Source organism: Salmo salar, chromosome 18, assembly GCF_965601325.2.
Source record: "Salmo salar chromosome 18, fSalSal1, whole genome shotgun sequence".
NCBI classification, from domain to species: Eukaryota; Metazoa; Chordata; class Actinopteri; order Salmoniformes; family Salmonidae; genus Salmo; species Salmo salar.
In genome coordinates, this window is record NC_138308.1 from 33,717,646 (window position 1) to 33,740,346 (window position 22,701).

At 44.2% G+C, this 22,701-nt stretch overlaps 1 protein-coding gene across 1 annotated transcript in view; it reads left to right on the plus strand.

Moving 5' to 3' along the window:
* The window catches only part of LOC106560274 (lysosomal cobalamin transport escort protein LMBD1), a 304,463-nt gene continuing 281,762 nt past the window's right edge, over nucleotides 1–22,701 (plus strand). The window contains exons 1-3 of the mRNA XM_045701048.2: nucleotides 1–119; nucleotides 2,292–2,468; nucleotides 8,048–8,111. Coding sequence (XP_045557004.2) covers nucleotides 9–119; nucleotides 2,292–2,468; nucleotides 8,048–8,111 — 352 coding nt within the window. The 5' untranslated portion in view covers nucleotides 1–8. The remainder of the gene's footprint in view (nucleotides 120–2,291; nucleotides 2,469–8,047; nucleotides 8,112–22,701) is intronic.

A 22,701-nucleotide genomic window follows, 5' to 3' on the forward strand; every position in this document is an offset into this window, starting at 1 on the left:
CTTCCGTGATGTCAATAGAAGCACATGGTCCGGGTTTGTTGCAGGAAGTGAAGATGGCGGACCAGTCGTTGCTATCTGAGTCTGCTCTCGGGTGGTCTATTTTCGCCCTTGTATTTTTGGTAAGCACACTCAAGTCGCTGCAGAATCTCGAAATATTACCCTGTATATGTACTGGATGACTTTCCTTTGGCCACAGTTGTCTTTGTCACGCTCAGTTCGCTACAGCTTTACGTAGCTAGCAATCTAGCTAGCGAACGTTAGCTAGTTTGACAGCTGTCATGGCTTAGTTAGCTAACGTTGTAGCTATCTAGCTAACCTGCCTCTAATAGCCTCACTAATACCATATAAATATCTAACTGTTGTAGCTAATTAATTCGTTTACAGTGTAATAGTGAATAATTGTTGTTGTCATGTTCGTATCTATCAGTTTTACCAAGCAATGATAGCTAGTATACAGTAGTTTGCATGAAGTTAGCTAGTTGCTAACAGGTAGCTATTGGATTATGCCTGCTTCTAAGTTAAATGCCAAAGTTTAACTTGAAGTAGACTTCTCCTCCTTTATTTGTAAAGAAGAATTTAGCTAACTAACTACAGGCATGATCAATTGTTAGTTAGTTGGCCAGTTAGCCTGCACAATGTCACATGACTGCAGACAGCTACATTTACAGAGGCGCTGCTGAGCCTGCCTGCTACAGTAATTTCCGTTTTCATATCAGTCAGGTAGGCTTTGTACCTAGCTAGTGATTATAATAGCCAATATAGCTTAGAGGAACTTAAAAAAAAAATTTAAGCTCTACACGCTGAAACACCAGATTGGTCTCTGATTTGCTCCCCCTCTCTATTTATTATGCAACGCAATCCTCTCAATGGGTCTTAGTTTAGATGCAAAGCTTGTGTCATTACCTGGCAAAACACACAGGCATGGGCTAGTGTTAATTGATCCGGTCTCTGGATGGCATCCCTTCAGGATCTGAGCAGCCAATGGGCTTTAGCAGTGTCCTCACAGTTTAGGACTAGGCAACATGTGTCCCTGGAATACGACCTTGTGATTCTGGAGCTCCAGCACCATTGTGTGTGTGTGTGTGTGTGTGTCCCAAATATCACCCTGTTCCCTATGTGTCCCCCCCCCCCAAATAACACCCTGTTCCCTTTGTGTGTCCCCCAAATAACACCCTGTTCCCTATGTGTGTCCCAAATAGCACCCTGTTCCCTGTGTGTCCCCCCCCCCCCAAATAACATCCTGTTCCCTATGTGTGTGTGTCCCAAATAACCCCCTGTTCCCTATGTGTGTCCCAAATAACGCCATGTTCCCTATGTGTGTCCCCCCCCAAATAACACCCTGTTCCCTATGTGTGTGTGTCCCAAATAACCCCCTGTTCCCTATGTGTGTCCCAAATAACACCATGTTCCCTATGTGTGTGTCCCCCCAAATAACACCCTGTTCCCTATGTGTGTCCCCCCCCAAATAACACCCCGTTCTACATGTAGTGCATTATTTTTAACTAGGGCCCATAGTGCACTGCGTTTGACCAGAGCCCAATGGGGAATAGGGTGCCATTTGGGATGCAAGCCTGTGACTGTGCTGCTCTTTCTAACGAGTTGACAAGCCATCATCACACAACAACAACAACCCCATCTCTGCTGTCCCTTTTAATTTTACATTGAAAAGGATTGGATGATCAAATTCCATCTATCAATGGATGGGTCTTCATTGAAATAAAAAAGGGCTTTATTAATGCAATCTGGCCTTAATGGCCACGTACTCTTAAAATCTCCACCCAGCACAGCCAGAAGAGGACTGGCCACACCTCAGAGCCTGGTTCCTCTCTACGTTTCTTCCTAGGTTCCTGCCTTGCTAGGGAGTTTTTCCTAGCCACTGTGCCTCTACATCTGCATTGCTTTCTGTTTGGGGTTTTAGGCTGGGTTTCTGTATAGCACTTTGTGACATCTGCTGATGTAAAAAGGGATTTATAAATTGATTTGATTTGATAACGGTCTGCGTGAAAAGGGTTGATGCGACTGGCAATTTAAACAAGTTTCAACAACACTTTTGCAAAGTAATTCATTTGTAGTGGTGAGATTTAATTTGTGAATATTGTAAATGGAAACATCTGAGTGTCGTTGCTGGCTGCATTGGTGTCAGAAGTGGGATATCATAATGAGCCTACTGAGCTAAGAGTCATTACAATAACAATGAACTGTAAACACTCTGATGTTCTGACAGCTGATGCGACCTAATAACGTTTTGATATTTTACGTGATAACTCTAACCATTGTTTTTCCATCCACAGGTGATCCTTTCCTTCTGTTGGGTCTACATCAGGAAGTACCAGAGCCGCCAAGAGAGTGAGGTCATCTCAACCATCACTGCAATATGCGCATTGGCCATTGCACTGATAACCTCTGCACTTCTTCCAGTGGATATATTCCTAGTGTCTTACATGAAGCACCCTAACGGTACTTACAAGGTATGTATTCAGCTGCTTCATAAGCCTTGAGACTTAGGCCTATGTCATTTAAGACAATTTGAGTTCAATGATACAGCAGCTTATAATAGTAGCTCATGTTGTTGTCCATTTTAAACATAACAAGCCATTAGGCCTACTCCTGGGCTAAAAAGCATGCTTGATGGATAATCTTTAGTCTGGGAAACCAGTCCTTAGTTTTCAACTCATTGTCAGAGACCAAGGAATTTGTCTGCAAAGAGGTGATATTTGATGATTACGCTAGTCAAATATCCTTGATGATTCAAGCATGACATGCTTGTGAACGATACTAGCCTGTGAGACGGTCTGTTTCTGCTCTCCTGACAACTCCTAATGGAACTGTCATGCCAAACATGTTTAGCTTGACAATGGAGTAGGCAAAAGCATGAACAGATCAGGGACCAGACTAGAACGATACACAGCAGCACAAAGAGGCCTCCATTCTTGAACCAGGGTTTATTACAGTACCAGTGGTCTACTCTACCTTAAATATGATGGTAATGACTGTAAAACTGACTACCAGTGGTCTACTATAGCTTAAAGATATTATGTTAATGACTAATAACGGACTACCAGTGGTCTGCTCTACCTTAAAGATATTATGTTAATGACTGTAATAACTGACTACCAGTGGTCTACTCTACCTTAAAGATATTATGTTAATGACTAATAACTGACTACCAGTGGTCTACTCTACCTTAACGATATTATGTTAATGACTAATAACTGACTACCAGTGGTCTGCTCTACCTTAAAGATATTATGTTAATGACTAATAACTGACTACCAGTGGTCTACTCTACCTTAACGATATTATGTTAATGACTAATAACTGACTACCAGTGGTCTGCTCTACCTTAAAGATATTATGTTAATGACTAATAACTGACTACCAGTGGTCTACTCTACCTTAAAGAGATTATGTTAATGACTAATAACTGACTACCAGTGGTCTACTCTACCTTAACGATATTATGTTAATGACTGTAATAACTGACTACCAGTGGTCTGCTCTACCTTAAATATATTATGTTAATGACTAATAACTGACTACCAGTGGTCTACTCTACCTTAAAGATATTATGTTAATGACTAATAACTGACTACCAGTGGTCAACTCTACCTTAACGATATTATGTTAATGACTGTAATAACTGACTACCAGTGGTCTACTCTACCTTAAAGATATTATGTTAATGACTGTAATAACTGACTACCAGTGGTCTACTATACCTTAAATATATTATGTTAATGACTAATAACTGACTACCAGTGGTCTGCTCTACCTTAAATATATTATGTTAATGACTAATAACTGACTACCAGTGGTCTACTCTACCTTAAAGATATTATGTTAATGACTAATAACTGACTACCAGTGGTCTGCTCTACCTTAAAGAGATTATGTTAATGACTGTAATAACTGACTACCAGTGGTCTACTCTACCTTAAATATATTATGTTAATGACTAATAACTGACTACCAGTGGTCTACTCTACCTTAAATATATTATGTTAATGACTAATAACTGACTACCAGTGGTCTGCTCTACCTTAAAGAGATTATGTTAATGACTGTAATAACTGACTACCAGTGGTCTACTATACCTTAAATATATTATGTTAATGACTAATAACTGACTACCAGTGGTCTACTCTACCTTAAAGATATTATGTTAATGACTAATAACTGACTACCAGTGGTCTACTCTACCTTAAAGATATTATGTTAATGACTGTAATAACTGACTACCAGTGGTCTACTCTACCTTAAAGATATTATGTTAATGACTGTAATAACTGACTACCAGTGGTCTACTCTACCTTAAATATATTATGCTAATAACTGACTACCAGTGGTCTAGTCTACCTTAAATAGATTATGCTAATAACTGACTACCAGTGGTCTACTATACCTTAAATATATTATGTTAATGACTGTAATAACTGACTACCAGTGGTCTGCTCTACCTTAAAGATATTATGTTAATGACTGTAATAACTGACTACCAGTGGTCTGCTCTACCTTAAAGATATTATGTTAATGACTGTAATAACTGACTACCAGTGGTCTGCTCTACCTTAAAGATATTATGTTAATGACTAATAACTGACTACCAGTGGTCTACTCTACCTTAAAGATATTATGTTAATGACTAATAACTGACTACCAGAGGTCTACTCTACCTTAAAGATATTATGTTAATGACTGTAATAACTGACTACCAGTGGTCTACTCTACCTTAAAGATATTATGTTAATGACTGTAATAACTGACTACCAGTGGTCTACTCTACCTTAAAGATATTATGTTAATGACTGTAATAACTGACTACCAGTGGTCTACTCTACCTTAAAGATATTATGTTAATGACTGTAATAACTGACTACCAGTGGTCTGCTCTACCTTAAATATATTATGTTAATGACTGTAATAACTGACTACCAGTGGTCTACTATACCTTAAATTTATTATGCTAATAACTGACTACCAGTGGTCTAGTCTACCTTAAATAGATTATGCTAATAACTGACTACCAGTGATCTACTCTACCTTAAATAGATTATGCTAATAACTGACTACCAGTGGTCTAGTCTACCTTAAAGATATTATGTTAATGACTGACAGTACCAGTGATCTACTCTACCTTAAATAGATTATGCTAATAACTGACAGTACCAGTGGTCTACTCTACCTTGACGAGATTATGTTAATGACTGACAGTACAAAAACCACAACAACAAAAAACAAGCCATCAGGTCGAAGCAATTGTCCGTAGAGCTCAGAGACAGGATTATGTCGAGGCACAGGTCTGGGGAAGGGTACCAAAACATGTCTACAGCATTGAAGAACAAGAACACAGTGGCCTCCATCATTCTTTAATGGAAGAGGTTTGGAACCACCAAGAATCTTCCTAGAGCTGGCCCCCCGGCCAAATTGAGCAATCGGGGGAGAAGGGCCTTGGTCCGGGAGGTGACCAAGAACCCGATGGTCACTCTGACAGAGCTCCAGGGTGACTCTGTGGAGATGGGAGAACCTTCCAGAAGGACAACCATCTCTGCATCACTCCATCATTAAGGCCTTTATGGTAGAGTGGCCAGACGGAAGCCACTCCTTAGTAAAAAGCACATGACAGCCCATTTGGAGTTTGCCAAAAGGCACCCAAATGACTCTCAGACCATGAGGAATAAGATTCTCTGGTCTGATGAAACCAAGATTTGGCCTGAATGCCAAGCGTCACGTCTGGAGGAAACCTGGCACCATCCCTACGGTGAAGCATGGTGGTGACAGCATCATGCTGTGGGGATCTTTTTCAGCGGCAGGGACTGGGAGCGTAGTCAGGATCGAGGGAAAGATGAACGGAGCAAAGTACAGAGAGATCCTTGATGAAAAAATGCTGACTGGGGAGGTCCTGAGCATTTTGGAAGGCGAAGGTTCACCTTCCAACAGGACAACGACCCTAAGCACACAGCCAAGACAACGCAGGAGTGGCGTTGGACAAATCTCTGAACATCTCTGGAGAGACCTGAAAATAGCTGTGCAGCGACGATCCCCATCTAACCTGACAGAGCTTGAGAGGATCTGCAGAGAAGAATGGGAGAAACTCCCCAAATACTTGTGTGCCAAGCTTGTAGCGTCATACCCAAGAAGACCTAAGGCTGTAATCGCTGCTAAAGGTGCTTCAACAAAATAGCCCTGTGACCGTTTTATCATAACCTGTGTCAAGTCACGTCTTAGAATCTCTGCTACGTAAGTGACTAAATAAATAAATCCAGTCGAATATACAGATACTGCTGAAATACCTAACCCCCTACCATGAAAGCAAGGACAATGATGCAATAGCCATATGTTTTATGTAAAACGAAGAGAGCAGAAATGCTTAATTATTGATGAATAAAGTAGAAAGACTGATGATTAACATTATACCAGGGATAATGTCATCATATAGACACTACCGCTGGTATGTGAATCATATTTTATAACTTCTCTTCATGATATCCTTATTAATGAATCAAGATCTCTCTCTCTTTCTTTTTCCATAAAACAAATAGCCCTGTGGCCGTTTCATCTTAGTCCTAGCCTGGCAAATAGCCCTGTGGCCGTTTCATCATAGTCCTAGCCTGGCAAATAGCCCTGTGGCCGTTTTCATCACAGTCCTAGCCTGGCAAATAGCCCTGTGGCCGTTTTCATCACAGTCCTAGCCTGGCAAATAGCCCTGTGGCCGTTTCATCATAGTCCTAGCCTGGCAAATAGCCCTGTGGCCGTTTTCATCACAGTCCTAGCCTGGCAAATAGCCCTGTGGCCGTTTTCATCACAGTCCTAGCCTGGCAAATAGCCCTGTGGCCGTTTCATCATAGTCCTAGCCTGGCAAATAGCCCTGTGGCCGTTTCATCATAGTCCTAGCCTGGCATTTATAGTTTAATATGACCTATGTCTCAGAAATCTCTGAGAATCTAGGATTATGGAGTTATACACTAATGTTTAGCTGTATTTTTAGTTTGTGACGCCTTCATAAATAGTTTTGCAATCAATGTTGTTGTGAAGGTCTGTTTAGTGTTTTAATCTGTTCAGATGTTGTTGTGTAAAGTCTGTTTAGTGTTTTAATCTGTTCAGATGTTGTTGTGTAAAGTCTGTTTAGTGTTTTAATCTGTTCAGATGTTGTTGTGTAAAGTCTGTTTAGTGTTTTAATCTGTTCAGATGTTGTTGTGTGAAGGTCTGTTTAGTGTTTTAATCTGTTCAGATGTTGTTGTGTGAAGGTCTGTTTAGTGTTTTAATCTGTTCAGATGTTGTTGTGTAAAGTCTGTTTAGTGTTTTAATCTGTTCAGATGTTGTTGTGTAAAGTCTGTTTAGTGTTTTAATCTGTTCAGATGTTGTTGTGTGAAGGTCTGTTTAGTGTTTTAATCTGTTCAGATGTTGTTGTGTGAAGGTCTGTGTAGTGTTTTAATCTGTTCAGATGTTGTTGTGTGAAGGTCTGTTTAGTGTTTTAATCTGTTCAGATGTTGTTGTGTAAAGTCTGTTTAGTGTTTTAATTTGTTCAGATGTTGTTGTGTGAAGGTCTGTTTAGTGTTTTAATCTGTTCAGATGTTGTTGTGTAAAGTCTGTTTAGTGTTTTAATCTGTTCAGATGTTGTTGTGTGAAGGTCTGTTTAGTGTTTTAATCTGTTCAGATGTTGTGTAAAGTCTGTTTAGTGTTTTAATCTGTTCAGATGTTGTTGTGTAAAGTCTGTTTAGTGTTTTAATCTGTTCAGATGTTGTTGTGTGAAGGTCTGTTTAGTGTTTTAATCTGTTCAGATGTTGTGTAAAGTCTGTTTAGTGTTTTAATCTGTTCAGATGTTGTTGTGTGAAGGTCTGTTTAGTGTTTTAATCTGTTCAGATGTTGTTGTGTGAAGGTCTGTTTAGTGTTTTAATCTGTTCAGATGTTGTTGTGTGAAGGTCTGTTTAGTGTTTTAATCTGTTCAGATGTTGTTGTGTAAAGTCTGTTTAGTGTTTTAATCTGTTCAGATGTTGTGTAAAGTCTGTTGTCTTTATTCTAATCAATGTCCTATTTCTTCTCAATACAGGAGTGGGCAGAAAACAATGAGACACGAGGCCAAATCGAAGACACTGTGCTGTATGCTTATTACTGTGAGTAGGGTACTATTTGTATTCATATAGGCATATTTATCAAGGCACAGTACCAGCAAAAAAAAATCTGTTTGCTAAACCTTTTGTTTAAAGTCAAATATTTACCATTGACTTATGTTTGTACCCATTGTGACTTTAATAGTTTGAACAAATCAACTAATTCCTGATTGGTAGAGAGTGATTTGGTATGGAGTGAGAATCTCCATTGGAATAGATGTTTTTGTCCAGGTCTAGGATTAATCTGTGTCCGGGAAACTAGCCATGAAGCTGAAAGGGACAGAGGATCCCCACCTTCTTCATATTGAATAATGAATGGTTGGATTTATTTGTGTCTCTGGTTGCCTGGTCAATAACACTGACATTAATACTCTCTGTATTAACCTCAGTTAGCCTACCTAGGCAGTAATACTATCTGTATTAATCTGTTAGCCTACCTAGGCAGTAATACTCTCAGTATTACTGCCTAGGTAGGCTAACAGATTAATACAGAGAGTATTACTGCCTAGGTAGGCTAACAGATTAACACAGATAGTATTACTGCCTAGGTAGGCTAACAGATTAATACAATCTGTGTTAATCTGTTAGCCTACCTAGGCAGTAATACTCTCTGTATTAATCTGTTAGCCTACCTAGACAGTAATACTCTCTGTATTAATCTCAGTTAGCCTACCAAGGCAGTAATACTATCTGTTAGCCTGCCTAGACAGTAATACTCTCTGTATTAATCTCAGTTAGCCTACCAAGGCAGTAATACTATCTGTATTAATCTCAGTTAGTCTACCTAGACAGTAATACTCTCAGTTAGCCTACCTAGACAGTAATACTCTCAGTTAGTCTACCTAGACAGTAATACTCTCAGTTAGTCTACCTAGACAGTAATACTCTCAGTTAGTCTACCTAGACAGTAATACTCTCAGTTAGTCTACCTAGACAGTAATACTCTCAGTTAGCCTACCTAGACAGTAATACTCTCAGTTAGCCTACCTAGACAGTAATACTCTCAGTTAGCCTACCTAGACAGTAATACTCTCTGTATTAATCTCAGTTAGCCTACCAAGGCAGTAATACTATCTGTATTAATCTCCGTTAGTCTACCTAGACAGTAATACTCTCAGTTAGCCTACCTAGACAGTAATACTCTCAGTTAGCCTACCTAGACAGTAATACTCTCAGTTAGCCTACCTAGACAGTAATACTCTCAGTTAGCCTACCTAGACAGTAATACTCTCAGTTAGCCTACCTAGACAGTAATACTCTCAGTTAGCCTACCTAGACAGTAATACTAGCCTACTTGATCATGAGCAATTCGTTTTCTCAGCCCAGACCCTACCCAATCAGAAAATCTACTTCCATCAGTCGCATAATGTCATCAGAACATTCTCTTTGACAGACAAGGTACAACACTGTGCATGTAAATCCCAGCATGCACTTCAATTCACCTGCCCACTATGCGTTACTTGACTTTGTCCTCTAGACTGAGTCGTAGACGCCACTAATATGATTTTCTGTGTTGCTGTCAAAGATTTGGATGAAAAATGCACTCAAAGGAGGAGTTGAATTTATAGTGTCTTATATAATGCAGAAGTAGTTTGTCTTAAATGTAGATTTGGATCCTATCAGGAATGTAATTGATTTAATGGCTAAATGGCCTGGATATATCTTGTCTTGTGTATGGTACAGCAGTTCTACTCAGATTTGTCAGTTCTATCTCAAGGTACTTAGCTTACAGTACGTGGAAGCATCAGATCTCACCCTGCATACAGAGTGGAGGGAGGAGGGGATGGAGGGAGGAGAGGAGAGGACAGAGTGGGGGGAGGGAGGACAGTATAGAGTCGAGGTAAGGAGGGAGGACAGAGTGGAGGGAGGGGGGGAGGAGAGGACAGAGTGGAGAGAGGTAGGGGGAAAGGAGAGGACAGAGTGGAGGGAGGTAGGGGGGAAGGAGAGGACAGAGTGGAGGGAGGTAGGGGGGAAGGAGAGGACAGAGTGGAGGGAGGGGGAGGAGAGGAGAGGACAGAGGAGAGGACAGAGTGGTGGGAGGGAGGAGAGGACAGAGTGGTGGGAGGGAGGAGAGGACAGAGTGGTGGGAGGGAGGAGAGGACGGCGTAGAGTGGTGGGAGGGAGGAGCGGACGGCGTAGAGTGGTGGGAGGGAGGAGCGGACGGCGTAGAGTGGTGGGAGGGAGGAGCGGACGGCGTAGAGTGGTGGGAGGGAGGAGCGGACGGCGTAGAGTGGTGGGAGGGAGGGTAGGACGGCGTAGAGTGGTGGGAGGGAGGGTAGGACGGCGTAGAGTGGTGGGAGGGAGGAGAGGACGGCGTAGAGTGGTGGGAGTCCGAACAGTCCAACTTCTGTCTGCAGCGTCGGAACAGTCCAGCTTCTGTCTGCAGCGTCGGAACAGTCCAGCTTCTGTCTGCGGCGTCGGAACAGTCCAGCTTCTGTCTGCGGCGTCGGAACAGTCCAGCTTCTGTCTGCGGCGTCGGAACAGTCCAGCTTCTGTCTGCGGCGTCGGAACAGTCCAGCTTCTGTCTGCGGCGTCGGAACAGTCCAGCTTCTGTCTGCGGCGTCGGAACAGTCCAGCTTCTGTCTGCGGCGTCGGAACAGTCCAGCCTCTGTCTGCAGCGTCGGAACAGTCCAGCCTCTGTCTGCAGCGTCGGAACAGTCCAGCCTCTGTCTGCGCGTCGGAACAGTCCAGCCTCTGTCTGCAGCGTCGGAACAGTCCAGCCTCTGTCTGCAGCGTCGGAACAGTCCAGCCTCTGTCTGCAGCGTCGGAACAGTCCAGCCTCTGTCTGCAGCGTCGGAACAGTCCAGCCTCTGTCTGCAGCGTCGGAACAGTCCAGCCTCTGTCTGCAGCGTCGGAACAGTCCAGCCTCTGTCTGCAGCGTCGGAACAGTCCAGCCTCTGTCTGCAGCGTCGGAACAGTCCAGCCTCTGTCTGCAGCGTCGGAACAGTCCAGCCTCTGTCTGCAGCGTCGGAACAGTCCAGCCTCTGTCTGCAGCGTCGAAACAGTCCAGCTTCTGTCTGCAGCGTCGGAACAGTCCAGCTTCTGTCTGCAGCGTCGGAACAGTCCAGCCTCTGTCTGCAGCGTCGGAACAGTTTGGGTTCTTTGCTTTGAATTGCACTACTAAGCAGTGGAGTCCTCTATGAACAACCTGTTTTATTCTGAACTAATCAAAGTCAATTCAATTGATCACAGATGGAAGCCAATTTTTGTAATGTTTTGATTTGTGATCTGGAAGGTGGTTGGTTATACCTCAGCAATTACAATTCTAAGGGGCAGTGTTCTCTTATCCAAATAGGCTATTTTACTGTTTTAATTTTAATACGTTTTCAGAGTTTTTGTGTGTAAATAAAGTCGGATTTTATGTGTTTTCATTTCAGGCTGTAAGGCAACAAAAGGTGAACATTTTGGAAGGTGTTGGAGACTTTCCATACCTGCTGTATATATGGAGACTGTTTAGTTCCAAAAATAAGTGGTTAAAAAATAAAATAACATGTTTCCTGATCTTTCTTATATCTCTCAGATATAGGACAGACACTTCAGAACAAACTTTTGGGGACTCTCTTTTGTTCCATGTAGTGAATCTGTTATTCAATGCTTTTGTGTGGGCTAATAGCAGTAAGGCAAAATGTTTTTATTAAATGTATATATTTTTGGGATACTTCAGGAGGTCTGAACATTCAAAATCAAATAGTAAAATGATCCTTCGTATGATCTCCTTAAAACAATTCCTTATAGTTTAGTAGAACACTCCCCCGGCTTAGACAGGGCTTACACTGTAATGGGTTAAATAAGGACTGTAGAAAGCAAAGTGAAGCAGAGAGAACAGAACAGTGGGGTAAAATCCCTGTTGAGCAGGATTATAAATCCTTAAAGCGAGATTGTCTCTCTAGAAACTCATATGTGATTGTGTATTATATATATAAAGAGTCCGGCTTTAAATGGGGGACGTGTTATTCCTCCAATTACAGCGTTGAGTTTGACAGAAGCTGGACAGATCCGCTGGGCTGGCTGTTGGTTGTTTTGTTTTGTCACGGTTGAGAGACTATGATTCCTTTTTTACCCAGAAAGGAGGCGGGAGGGAGAGAAGGGGAGGGAGGGAGGGAGAAGGGGAGGGAGGGAGGGAGGTAGGGAGAAGGGGAGCGAGGGAGGTAGGGAGAAGGGGAGGGAGGGAGAGAGGGAGGGAGAAGGGGAGGGAGGGAGGGAGGTAGGGAGAAGGGGAGGGAGGTAGGGAGAAGGGGAGGGAGGGAGGTAGGGAGAAGGGGAGGGAGGGAGGGAGGTAGGGGGAGGGAGGGAGGTAGGGAGAAGGGGTGGGAGGGCGGTAGGGAGAAGGGTAGGGAGGGAGGGAGGTAGGGAGAAGGGGTGGGAGGGAGGTAGGGAGAAGGGGTGGGAGGGAGAAGGGGGGGGTGGGAGGTTGGGAGAAGGGGGGGGAGGGAGGGAGGGAGAAGTGGAGGGAGGGAGAAGGGTAGGGAGAAGGGGAGGGAGGGAGGTAGGGAGAAGGGTTGGGAGAAGGGGAGGGAGGGAGGGAGGTAGGGAGAAGGTGAGGGAGGTAGGGAGAAGGGGAGGGAGGTAGGGAGGGAGAAGTGGGGGGAGGGAGGGAGGGAGAAGTGGAGGGAGGGAGAAGGGGAGGGAGGTAGGGAGAAGGGGAGGGAGGGAGGGAGAAGGGGAGGGAGGGAGACAGGGAGACAGGGAGAAGGGGTGGGAGGTGGGTGGGAGGGAGGGACGTAGGGAGAAGGGGTGGGAGGGAGGGAGGTAGGGAGAAGGGGAGGGAGGGAGGTAGGGAGAAGGGGTGGGAGGTTGGGAGAAGGGGTGGGAGGTTGGGAGAAGGGGTGGGAGGGAGGGAGGTAGGGAGAAGGGGAGGGAGGTAGGGAGAAGGGGAGGGAGGGAGGGAGGGAGAAGTGGAGGGAGGGAGAAGTGGAGGTAGGGAGAAGGGGAGGGAGGGAGGGAGGTAGGGAGAAGGGGAGGGAGGTAGGGAGAAGGGGAGGGAGGGAGGGAGGTAGGGAGAAGGGGAGGGAGGTAGGGAGAAGGGGAGGGAGGGAGGGAGGGAGAAGTGGAGGGAGGGAGGTAGGGAGAAGGGGTGGGAGGTTGGGAGAAGGGGAGGGAGGGAGGGAGGGAGAAGGGGTGGGAGGTGGGTGGGAGGGAGGGAGGTAGGGAGAAGGGGTGGGAGTGAGGGAGGTAGGGAGAAGGGGTGGGAGGTTGGGAGAAGGGGAGGGAGGGAGGTAGGGAGAAGGGGAGGGAGGTGGGTGGGAGGGAGGGAGGTAGGGAGAAGGGGTGGGAGGTTGGGAGAAGGGGAGGGAGGGAGGGAGAAAGGGAGGGAGGGAGGTAGGGAGAAGGGGTGGGAGGTGGGTGGGAGGGAGGGAGGTAGGGAGAAGGGGTGGGAGTGAGGGAGGTAGGGAGAAGGGGTGGGAGGTTGGGAGAAGGGGAGGGAGGGAGGTAGGGAGAAGGGGAGGGAGGTAGGGAGGTAGGGAGAAGTGGAGGGAGGGAGAAGTGGAGGGAGGGAGAAGTGGAGGGAGGAGAGGGGAGGGAGGGAGGTTGGGAGGGAGAAGGGGAGGGAGGTAGGGAGAAGGGGTGGGAGGGAGGGAGAAGGGGAGGGAGGGAGGGAGGGAGAAGTGGAGGGAGGGAGGTAGGGAGAAGGGGGGGGAGGTAGGGAGAGGGGAGGGAGGTAGGAGAAGGGGAGGGGGGGAGGGAGGGAGGGAGGGAGAAGGGGAGGGAGGTAGGGAGAAGGGGTGGGAGGTAGGGAGAAGGGGAGGGAGGTAGGGAGAAGGGGAGAGGCTTTAAAGAGGTTGCATACCCTAGCATGTGACATCATGTGTCAATGTGATGCTGACGATGGGAGCCTGTCTATGCTGCAGAAGTGTGTTTTTGTGTGTGTGTGTGTGTGTGTGTGTGTGTGTGTGTTCTGCGTTCTGCTGTGGCAATAACCTTCGGCAGTCGATCAGGAAGGTTCAAGGCTGTTGGAAAACAACATACAGTACATAAAACATATATATTTATGATGTGACTCTTCAAAGCCATTGACAAGGCTTATTTGCATTAGCAGCAACATGCATTGGTTTCTGATGTTTCTGTTAACACGTGTCTGTCTGTCACTGGTGTTTCTGTTAACACGTGTCTGTCTGTCACTGGTGTTTCTGTTTACACGTGTCTGTCTGTCACTGGTGTTTCTGTTAACACGTGTCTTTCTGTCACTGGTGTTTCTGTTAACACGTGTCTGTCTGTCACTGGTGTTTCTGTTAACACGTGTCTGTCTGTCACTGGTGTTTCTGTTAACACGTGTCTGTCTGTCACTGGTGTTTCTGTTAACACGTGTCTGTCTGTCACTGGTGTTTCTGTTAACACGTGTCTGTCTGTCACTGGTGTTTCTGTTAACACGTGTCTGTCTGTCACTGGTGTTTCTGTTAACACGTGTCTGTCTGTCACTGGTGTTTCTGTTAACACGTGTCTGTCTGTCACTGGTGTTTCTGTTAACACGTGTCTGTCTGTCACTGGTGTTTCTGTTAACACGTGTCTGTCTGTCACTGGTGTTTCTGTTAACACGTGTCTGTCTGTCACTGATGTTTCTGTTAACACGTGTCTGTCTGTCACTGGTGTTTCTGTTAACACGTGTCTGTCTGTCACTGGTGTTTCTGTTAACACGTGTCTGTCTGTCACTGATGTTTCTGTTAACACGTGTCTGTCTGTCACTGGTGTTTCTGTTAACACGTGTCTTTCTGTCACTGGTGTTTCTGTTAACACGTGTCTGTCTGTCACTGGTGTTTCTGTTAACACGTGTCTGTCTGTCACTGGTGTTTCTGTTAACACGTGTCTGTCTGTCACTGGTGTTTCTGTTAACACGTGTCTGTCTGTCACTGGTGTTTCTGTTAACACGTGTCTGTCTGTCACTGGTGTTTCTGTTAACACGTGTCTGTCTGTCACTGGTGTTTCTGTTAACACGTGTCTGTCTGTCACTGGTGTTTCTGTTAACACGTGTCTGTCTGTCACTGGTGTTTCTGTTAACACGTGTCTTTCTGTCACTGGTGTTTCTGTTAACACGTGTCTGTCTGTCACTGGTGTTTCTGTTAACACGTGTCTGTCTGTCACTGGTGTTTCTGTTAACACGTGTCTGTCTGTCACTGGTGTTTCTGTTAACACGTGTCTGTCTGTCACTGGTGTTTCTGTTAACACGTGTCTGTCTGTCACTGGTGTTTCTGTTAACACGTGTCTGTCTGTCACTGGTGTTTCTGTTAACACGTGTCTGTCTGTCACTGGTGTTTCTGTTAACACGTGTCTGTCTGTCACTGGTGTTTCTGTTAACACGTGTCTGTCTGTCACTGGTGTTTCTGTTAACACGTGTCTGTCTGTCACTGGTGTTTCTGTTAACACGTGTCTGTCTGTCACTGGTGTTTCTGTTAACACGTGTCTGTCTGTCACTGGTGTTTCTGTTAACACGTGTCTGTCTGTCACTGGTGTTTCTGTTAACACGTGTCTGTCTGTCACTGGTGTTTCTGTTAACACGTGTCTGTCTGTCACTGGTGTTTCTGTTAACACGTGTCTGTCTGTCACTGGTGTTTCTGTTAACACGTGTCTGTCTGTCACTGGTGTTTCTGTTAACACGTGTCTGTCTGTCACTGGTGTTTCTGTTAACACGTGTCTGTCTGTCACTGGTGTTTCTGTTAACACGTGTCTGTCTGTCACTGGTGTTTCTGTTAACACGTGTCTGTCTGTCACTGGTGTTTCTGTTAACACGTGTCTGTCTGTCACTGGTGTTTCTGTTAACACGTGTCTGTCTGTCACTGGTGTTTCTGTTAACACGTGTCTGTCTGTCACTGGTGTTTCTGTTTACACGTGTCTGTCTGTCACTGGTGTTTCTGTTAACACGTGTCTGTCTGTCACTGATGTTTCTGTTAACACGTGTCTGTCTGTCACTGGTGTTTCTGTTAACACGTGTCTTTCTGTCACTGGTGTTTCTGTTAACAAGTGTTTTATTTGGTGTCTAGTCTAGACTCTTTCAGCTCAACTAGTCTGTCTCCTTGCAGTGAGAAGAATTGAAATGGCTGTCTTGATAAAATGGATGTTGTCATGGCAGCCAGCAACAGAGGGGGAGGAGTAACAGGAGAAAATAGTTCTCATAATAAACTGAGGAGTCAACACTTTGTCTTTAAATCTAAAACAGCATTTTTTGATGAGGGAGAAATAATTTATTTGGTAGCTAGTGAATCAAAGAGCTTGCAACCCTTTCAATGGGTCAAGGCAAATCTGACTAGGGACTTAGAGAGTGAGATGTTTTGAAATATAACTAGAATCAGATATTGTAGATAATGGGTTGGCAACTACATTCAGCCGCGGGCCGATTTGGTCAGGGGGCCGGAACATAATAATGATCATTTGTACGCTGAGACTTGACCACAACTCAGCCCAAAATGAGATTGCATTTGAAAATAACAATAATTTCATACCTTGATTACATTTGTGATCTTGTCTCTTTTTTTTATTTGTGAGAATACTTATTTAACAGATTTCTAAATGAAACAAATGATTTCCTGACTTCCTGGTGATCAGTCTTAAATAAACACTTGCGGGCCGCCTGTTGTAGATGGTGTTCTACCATCCTCTACTGTAATATAACTAGAATCAGATGTTGTAGATGGTGTTCTACCATCCTCTACAGAAGGTCTCAACTGTAATATAACTAGAATCAGATGTTGTAGATGGTGTTCTACCATCCTCTACTGTAATATAACTAGAATCAGATATTGTAGATGGTGTTCTACCATCCTCTACTGTAATATAACTAGAATCAGATGTTGTAGATGGTGTTCTACCATCCTCTACAGAAGGTCTCAACTGTAATATAACTAGAATCAGATGTTGTAGATGGTGTTCTACCATCCTCTACTGTAATATAACTAGAATCAGATATTGTAGATGGTGTTCTACCATCCTCTACTGTAATATAACTAGAATCAGATGTTGTAGATGGTGTTCTACCATCCTCTACAGAAGGTCTCAACTGTAATATAACTAGAATCAGATGTTGTAGATGGTGTTCTACCATCCTCTACTGTAATATAACTAGAATCAGATGTTGTAGATGGTGTTCTACCATCCTCTACTGTAATATAACTAGAATCAGATATTGTAGATGGTGTTCTACCATCCTCTACTGTAATATAACTAGAATCAGATATTGTAGATGGTGTTCTACCATCCTCTACTGTAATATAACTAGAATCAGATATTGTAGATGGTGTTCTACCATCCTCTACAGAAGGTCTCTACTCTAAGTCTAAGGCAGATTGTTGCAGTGATCCACTTTATCTGTTCCCCGTGGCAGCATGCAGATACACTGCAGTGGTACAGAGGGGTAATCAGATGCAGGAAGATCTGCAACATGTTGGCTATTTGACAACGACAGCGACTTCTAGAAGTCCTCATCCTGGACACATACCATGTAGTAGCAGGGTTAAATCCCATAGCTGGATTTTGAAGGTATTTCTCAGGGCTCCTACCGCTGTATTTCATGTTGAATTAGAGTTATTGATTGAGTGTATTTTTCCTCTTCTCATTCTCTCCTCTTCTGCATCCTGTGAGGGATGGAAGGGGGAGGGGTGTGTTTTTAGTCACCAGTAGGGGGAGCTGAAGCTCCATGTATATCTGAGCCTCAACACCACAGCCACCAAGGCTTCTAAAGAGCGTTCCTCCTGATCTAACCTTGAAAGCAGGATTTTTATTCAAAGGTAGATTGACAGGGGTTGTCAAAATCTCTCTCTCTCTCTCTCTCTCTCTCTCTCTCTCTCTCTCTCTCTCTCTCTCTCTCTATCTCTCTCTCAATTCATTTTCAATTTAAGAGGCTTTATTGGCATGGGAAACATATGTTTACATTGCCAAAGCAAGTGAAATAGATAATAAATAAAAGTGAAATTAATAATAAAAAATGAACAGTAAACATTACACTCACAAAAGTTCCAAAAGAATAAAGCCATTTCAAATGTCATATTATGTCTTTATACAGTGTTGTAATGATGTGCAAATAGTTAAAATACAAAAGGGAAAATAAATAAACATAAATATGGGTTGTATTTACAATGGTGTTTGTTCTTCACTGGTTGCCCTTTTCTTGTGGCAGCAGGTCACAGATCTTTGTGCTGTGATTACACACTGTTGTATTTCCCCCAGTAGATATGGGAGTTTATCAAAATTGGATTTGTTTTCGAATTCTTTGTGTATGTGTGTAATCTGAGGAAAATATGTCTCTAATATGGTCATACATTTGGCAGGAGGTTAGGAAGTGCAGCTCAGTTTCCACCTTATTATGTGGGCAGTGTGCACATAGCCTGTCTTCTCTTGAGAACCAGGTCTGCCTACAGTGGCCTCTCTCAATGGCAAGTCAATGCTTTCCTTAAGTTTGGGTCAGTCACAGTGATCAGATATTCTGCCACTGTCTACTCTCTGTTTAGGGCCGAAAAAACATATTTTGCTCTGTTTTTTTGTAAATTCTTTCCAATGTGTCAAGTAATTATCTTTTTGTTTTCTCATGATTTGGTTGGGTCTAATTGTGTTGCTGTCCTGGGGCTCTGTGGGGTCTGTTTGTGAACAGAGCCCCAGGACCAGCTTGCTTAGGGGGCTTCTCTCCAGGTACATTTTTCTGTAGGTGATGGCTTTGTTATGGAAGATTTGGGAATCACTTCCTTTTTAGGTGGTTGCAGGTAGCCTAGTGGTTAGAGCGTTGGACTAGTAACCGAAAGGTTGCAAGATCGAATCCCCGAGCTGACAAGGTAAAAAATCTGTCATTCTACCCCTGAACAAGGCAGTTAACCCACTGTTCCTAGGCCGTCATTGAAAATAAGAATTTGTTCTTAACCGACTTGCCTAGTTAAATTAAGGTAAAATAAAATAATCTATCTGTCTCCTCTCTTTTCTCTCTCACTCTCTATCTTCTCTCTCGCTTCAATCAAAGTTTTGTCTATGCTGGTTAGGGTTGCACATTTTGGGGAATATTCAGAGGTGGAAACTTACCATGGGAATATATGGGAATTAACGGCAATATATGCAAATTAATATTAATACCATTTAAATGTAGATGTTTTTTGCAATGGATATATTTACCTATCATATGGAGACAGAAACATAAACCTTTTACCTTATCATAAGTAGACATAATTGCAAATTATTAAATAAAACAATTTAGTTACGAATGTAACTTTAAGTGAGTTGACTTTTTCACATGGGATGATTTCACTGAACAACAAAAGAAAGGGAATATTGAATGATCCCCAATGATCCATCGCATCTCACAAAAACGTTTTCAACATACATCTGTAAAATGACAGTCTAGAAACTAGAGCTTTGGTTGTCTTCCTCTCAGGCTTCCATGTCTTCTCCCTGGATCTCCTCAATGTCCACCTCTTGAACATCAGACTCTGAGGCCTCACCTTCACTGTCACTTTCCAACCTTGTTGAGGATGGCTTGTTGTCAGGCTCAAAAAGCCTCACATTTGCCCGGATGGACACAAATTTTTCAACCATTGTATTGGTCAGCCTGTTGCGTGCTTTGTTGTGTGTTTCCAAACAAGGACCAGTTGCGCTCTGAGGCGGCTGACGTTGTTGGGATTTGGAGGATGATGGAGACAACAGGGGAAAGAGCCTCAGATCCACAAAGTCCCTTCCACCAGGTGGCTGATGAGATATGTTAGCACGACTGCCATATTGCATCTCCATCCTAAAGCCCTTGCTTGGAAGTGTACTTCGCCAGACTGCCAAGAACCTTTCCCTCATCCAGGCCAAGGTGGTGAGACATGGTAGTGATGACACCATAGGCCTTGTTGATCTCTGCACCAGACAGGATGCTCTTGCCAGCATACTTGGGGTCCAACATGTACACTGCGGTGTGTATGGGCTTCAGGCAGAAGTCTTCACGCTTTTTGATGTATTTCATAACTGCAGTTTCCTCTGCTTGGAGCAACAGTGAAGTTGGCAGGGTAGTACGAATTTATTCTCTTACATCTGCAAGCAGAGTCTGAACATCAGACAGGATGACATTGTCTCCCTCAATCCGTGCAATGGCTACTGCTATAGGTTTCAGTCTGCTTAGCTCTCTCTCCCAAAATACATCATCCAGGAGGATGCTCTTGATGGGGCTGTCCATATCGGCAGACTGTGATATGACCATTTCTTGGAGAGACTCCTTCCCCTCCAGGAGACTGTCAAACATGAAGACCGCTTCAATGTGGTGCTCTTATTCTTCTCACTTTGCTGCTATAACTTGATGACCCTTCATATACCTAACCATTTCCTTGGCTCTCTTGTAGAGTGTATCCATTGTTTTCAGTGCCATGATGTCCTTGAGGAGCAGATTCAGTGCATGAGCAATACAGCCAATGGGTGTGATGTGAAGGTAGGACTCCTCCACTTTAGACCAAGCAGCCTTCGTGTCCATGGCATTGTCTGTCACCAGTGCAAATACCTTCTGTGGTCAAAGTCATTGATGACTGCCTTCAGCTCATCTGCAATGTAGAGACCGGTGTGTCTGTTGTCCCTTGTGTCTGTGCTCTTGTAGAATACTGGTTGAGGGGTGGAGATGATATAGTTAATTATTCCTTGCCCACGAACAATCGACCACCCATCAGAGATGATTGCAATTCAGTCTGCTTTCTCTATGATATTCTTGACCTTCACTTGAACTCTGTTGAACTCTGCATCCAGCAAATGAGTAGATAAAGCATGTCTGGTTGGGGGGGTGTATGCTGGGTGAAGAACATTCAGAAATCTCTTCCAATACACATTGCCTGTGAGCATCAGAGGTGAACCAGTTGCATACACAGCTCGAGCAAGACATTCATCAGCATTTCTCTGATTACGTTCCTCCATTGAGTCATCAAAACGTCTGATTCCAGGAGGACCATGAGCTGTTGCTATCGATAAGGTGTCTGATTCATCATTTTCACCTCAAATAGAAGTAGAAGGACTTTTGTCAGAGGTTGCTTGTTGCGAGCGCTGAGGGAACTTTATGCACTTGGCCAGATGATTCTGTATCTTTGTTGCATTCTTCACATATGATTTGGCACAGTATTTGCAAATGTACACAGCTTTTCCTTCTACATTAGCTGCAGTGAAATGTATCCACACATCAGACAGTGCACATGGCATTTTCCTGTAAAGATTAGGAAAAAAAGTATAAAGAATAAATAAAAATACAATTCCATGTGCAGATAAAGAGTTAAGCAGTTAGATTAAACAACTCCTTTGTAAGTTAAATGTTTTAAAATGAAAAGTATGGAAACAGGTGAATTAACACTCCTCAGTTAGCAGGCTCAATCAAGCTAAAACCCATATGGTAGCAAAAACGAACAAGCAGAAATTGTTATCAAGTTATAAATGATTTAAACACACTTTGCTGTAGGCTACTATTTACTAGTTAACAAAATTAATGTATGTCATATAAAATGTATTCACCCCACCCAGTATTGTAATGAAAACTTACCAGAAAGCATATAGTCCTTGGCTCAGACAGTGTAGTAGTGTGGACTCAATAGCATCTCATTAGTGTGCAAGACATTGAGAATCATCTGAACATGTGATGGAAGAGTGCACTGTGCATGCAGAGGGTTGCAATTCCATTGAATTGGGGATAGTTTAACCACAATATGCCACAAGACCTAGAATTGCCTTATGTGTATCCCACAAAAAAAGGTTCACTGTTATGAGCAAACTTTTTTAAAAGAATTTAAGCAAAATTCCCAAATTTCCCCGGCTTAACTTCCCATGGAGAATTTCAGGAAGAATTCCAGAAATTTACCGGAAAGTTTCCGACCCTTTGCAACCCTAATGCTGGTTTCATTTTGTTCGTTGAAAGATACGATCCACACACTTAATCATCAAGTTGATGAGCTTTAAACCTCTTCAGAGATTGATTTAATCATTAGACTGAAACATGTTTGGTTGTACAACAAACAATAATAGAAGCCTAATCATCTGCTCAAACAACAAAATACCAAAAAAAGGATAAACAGAGATAAACCCATCCCCCTCAGTCCCAATCATCACCTCAGTCCCCATCCACACCCCAACCCACCCCCCCCTCAGTTCCCATCCACTCCCCATCCACACCCCGTCCCCATCCACACCCCAACCCATCCCCCCCTCAGTCCCCATCCCCCCCCTCAGTCCCCATCCCCCCCCTCAGTCCCCATCCACACCCCAACCCATCCCCCCCTGTCCCCATCCACACCCCATCCCCCCTCAGTCCACACCACAACCCATTCCCCCCTCAGTCCCCATCCACACCCCAACCCATCCCCCCGTCCCCATCCCCCCCGTCCCCATCCACACCCCATCCCCCTCAGTCCCCATCCCCCCCTCAGTCCCCATCCACACCCCAAACCCACCTCCCCCCTTAGTCCCCATCCAGTCCCCATCCACACCACAACCCATTCCCCCCCTCAGTCCTCATCCACACCACAACCCATTCCCCCCTCAGTCCCCATCCAGTCCCCATCCACACCACAACCCATTCCCCCCCTCAGTCCCCATCCACACCCCAACCCATCCCCCCGTCCCCATCCCCCCCGTCCCCATCCCCCCCGTCCCCATCCACACCCCATCCCCCTCAGTCCCCATC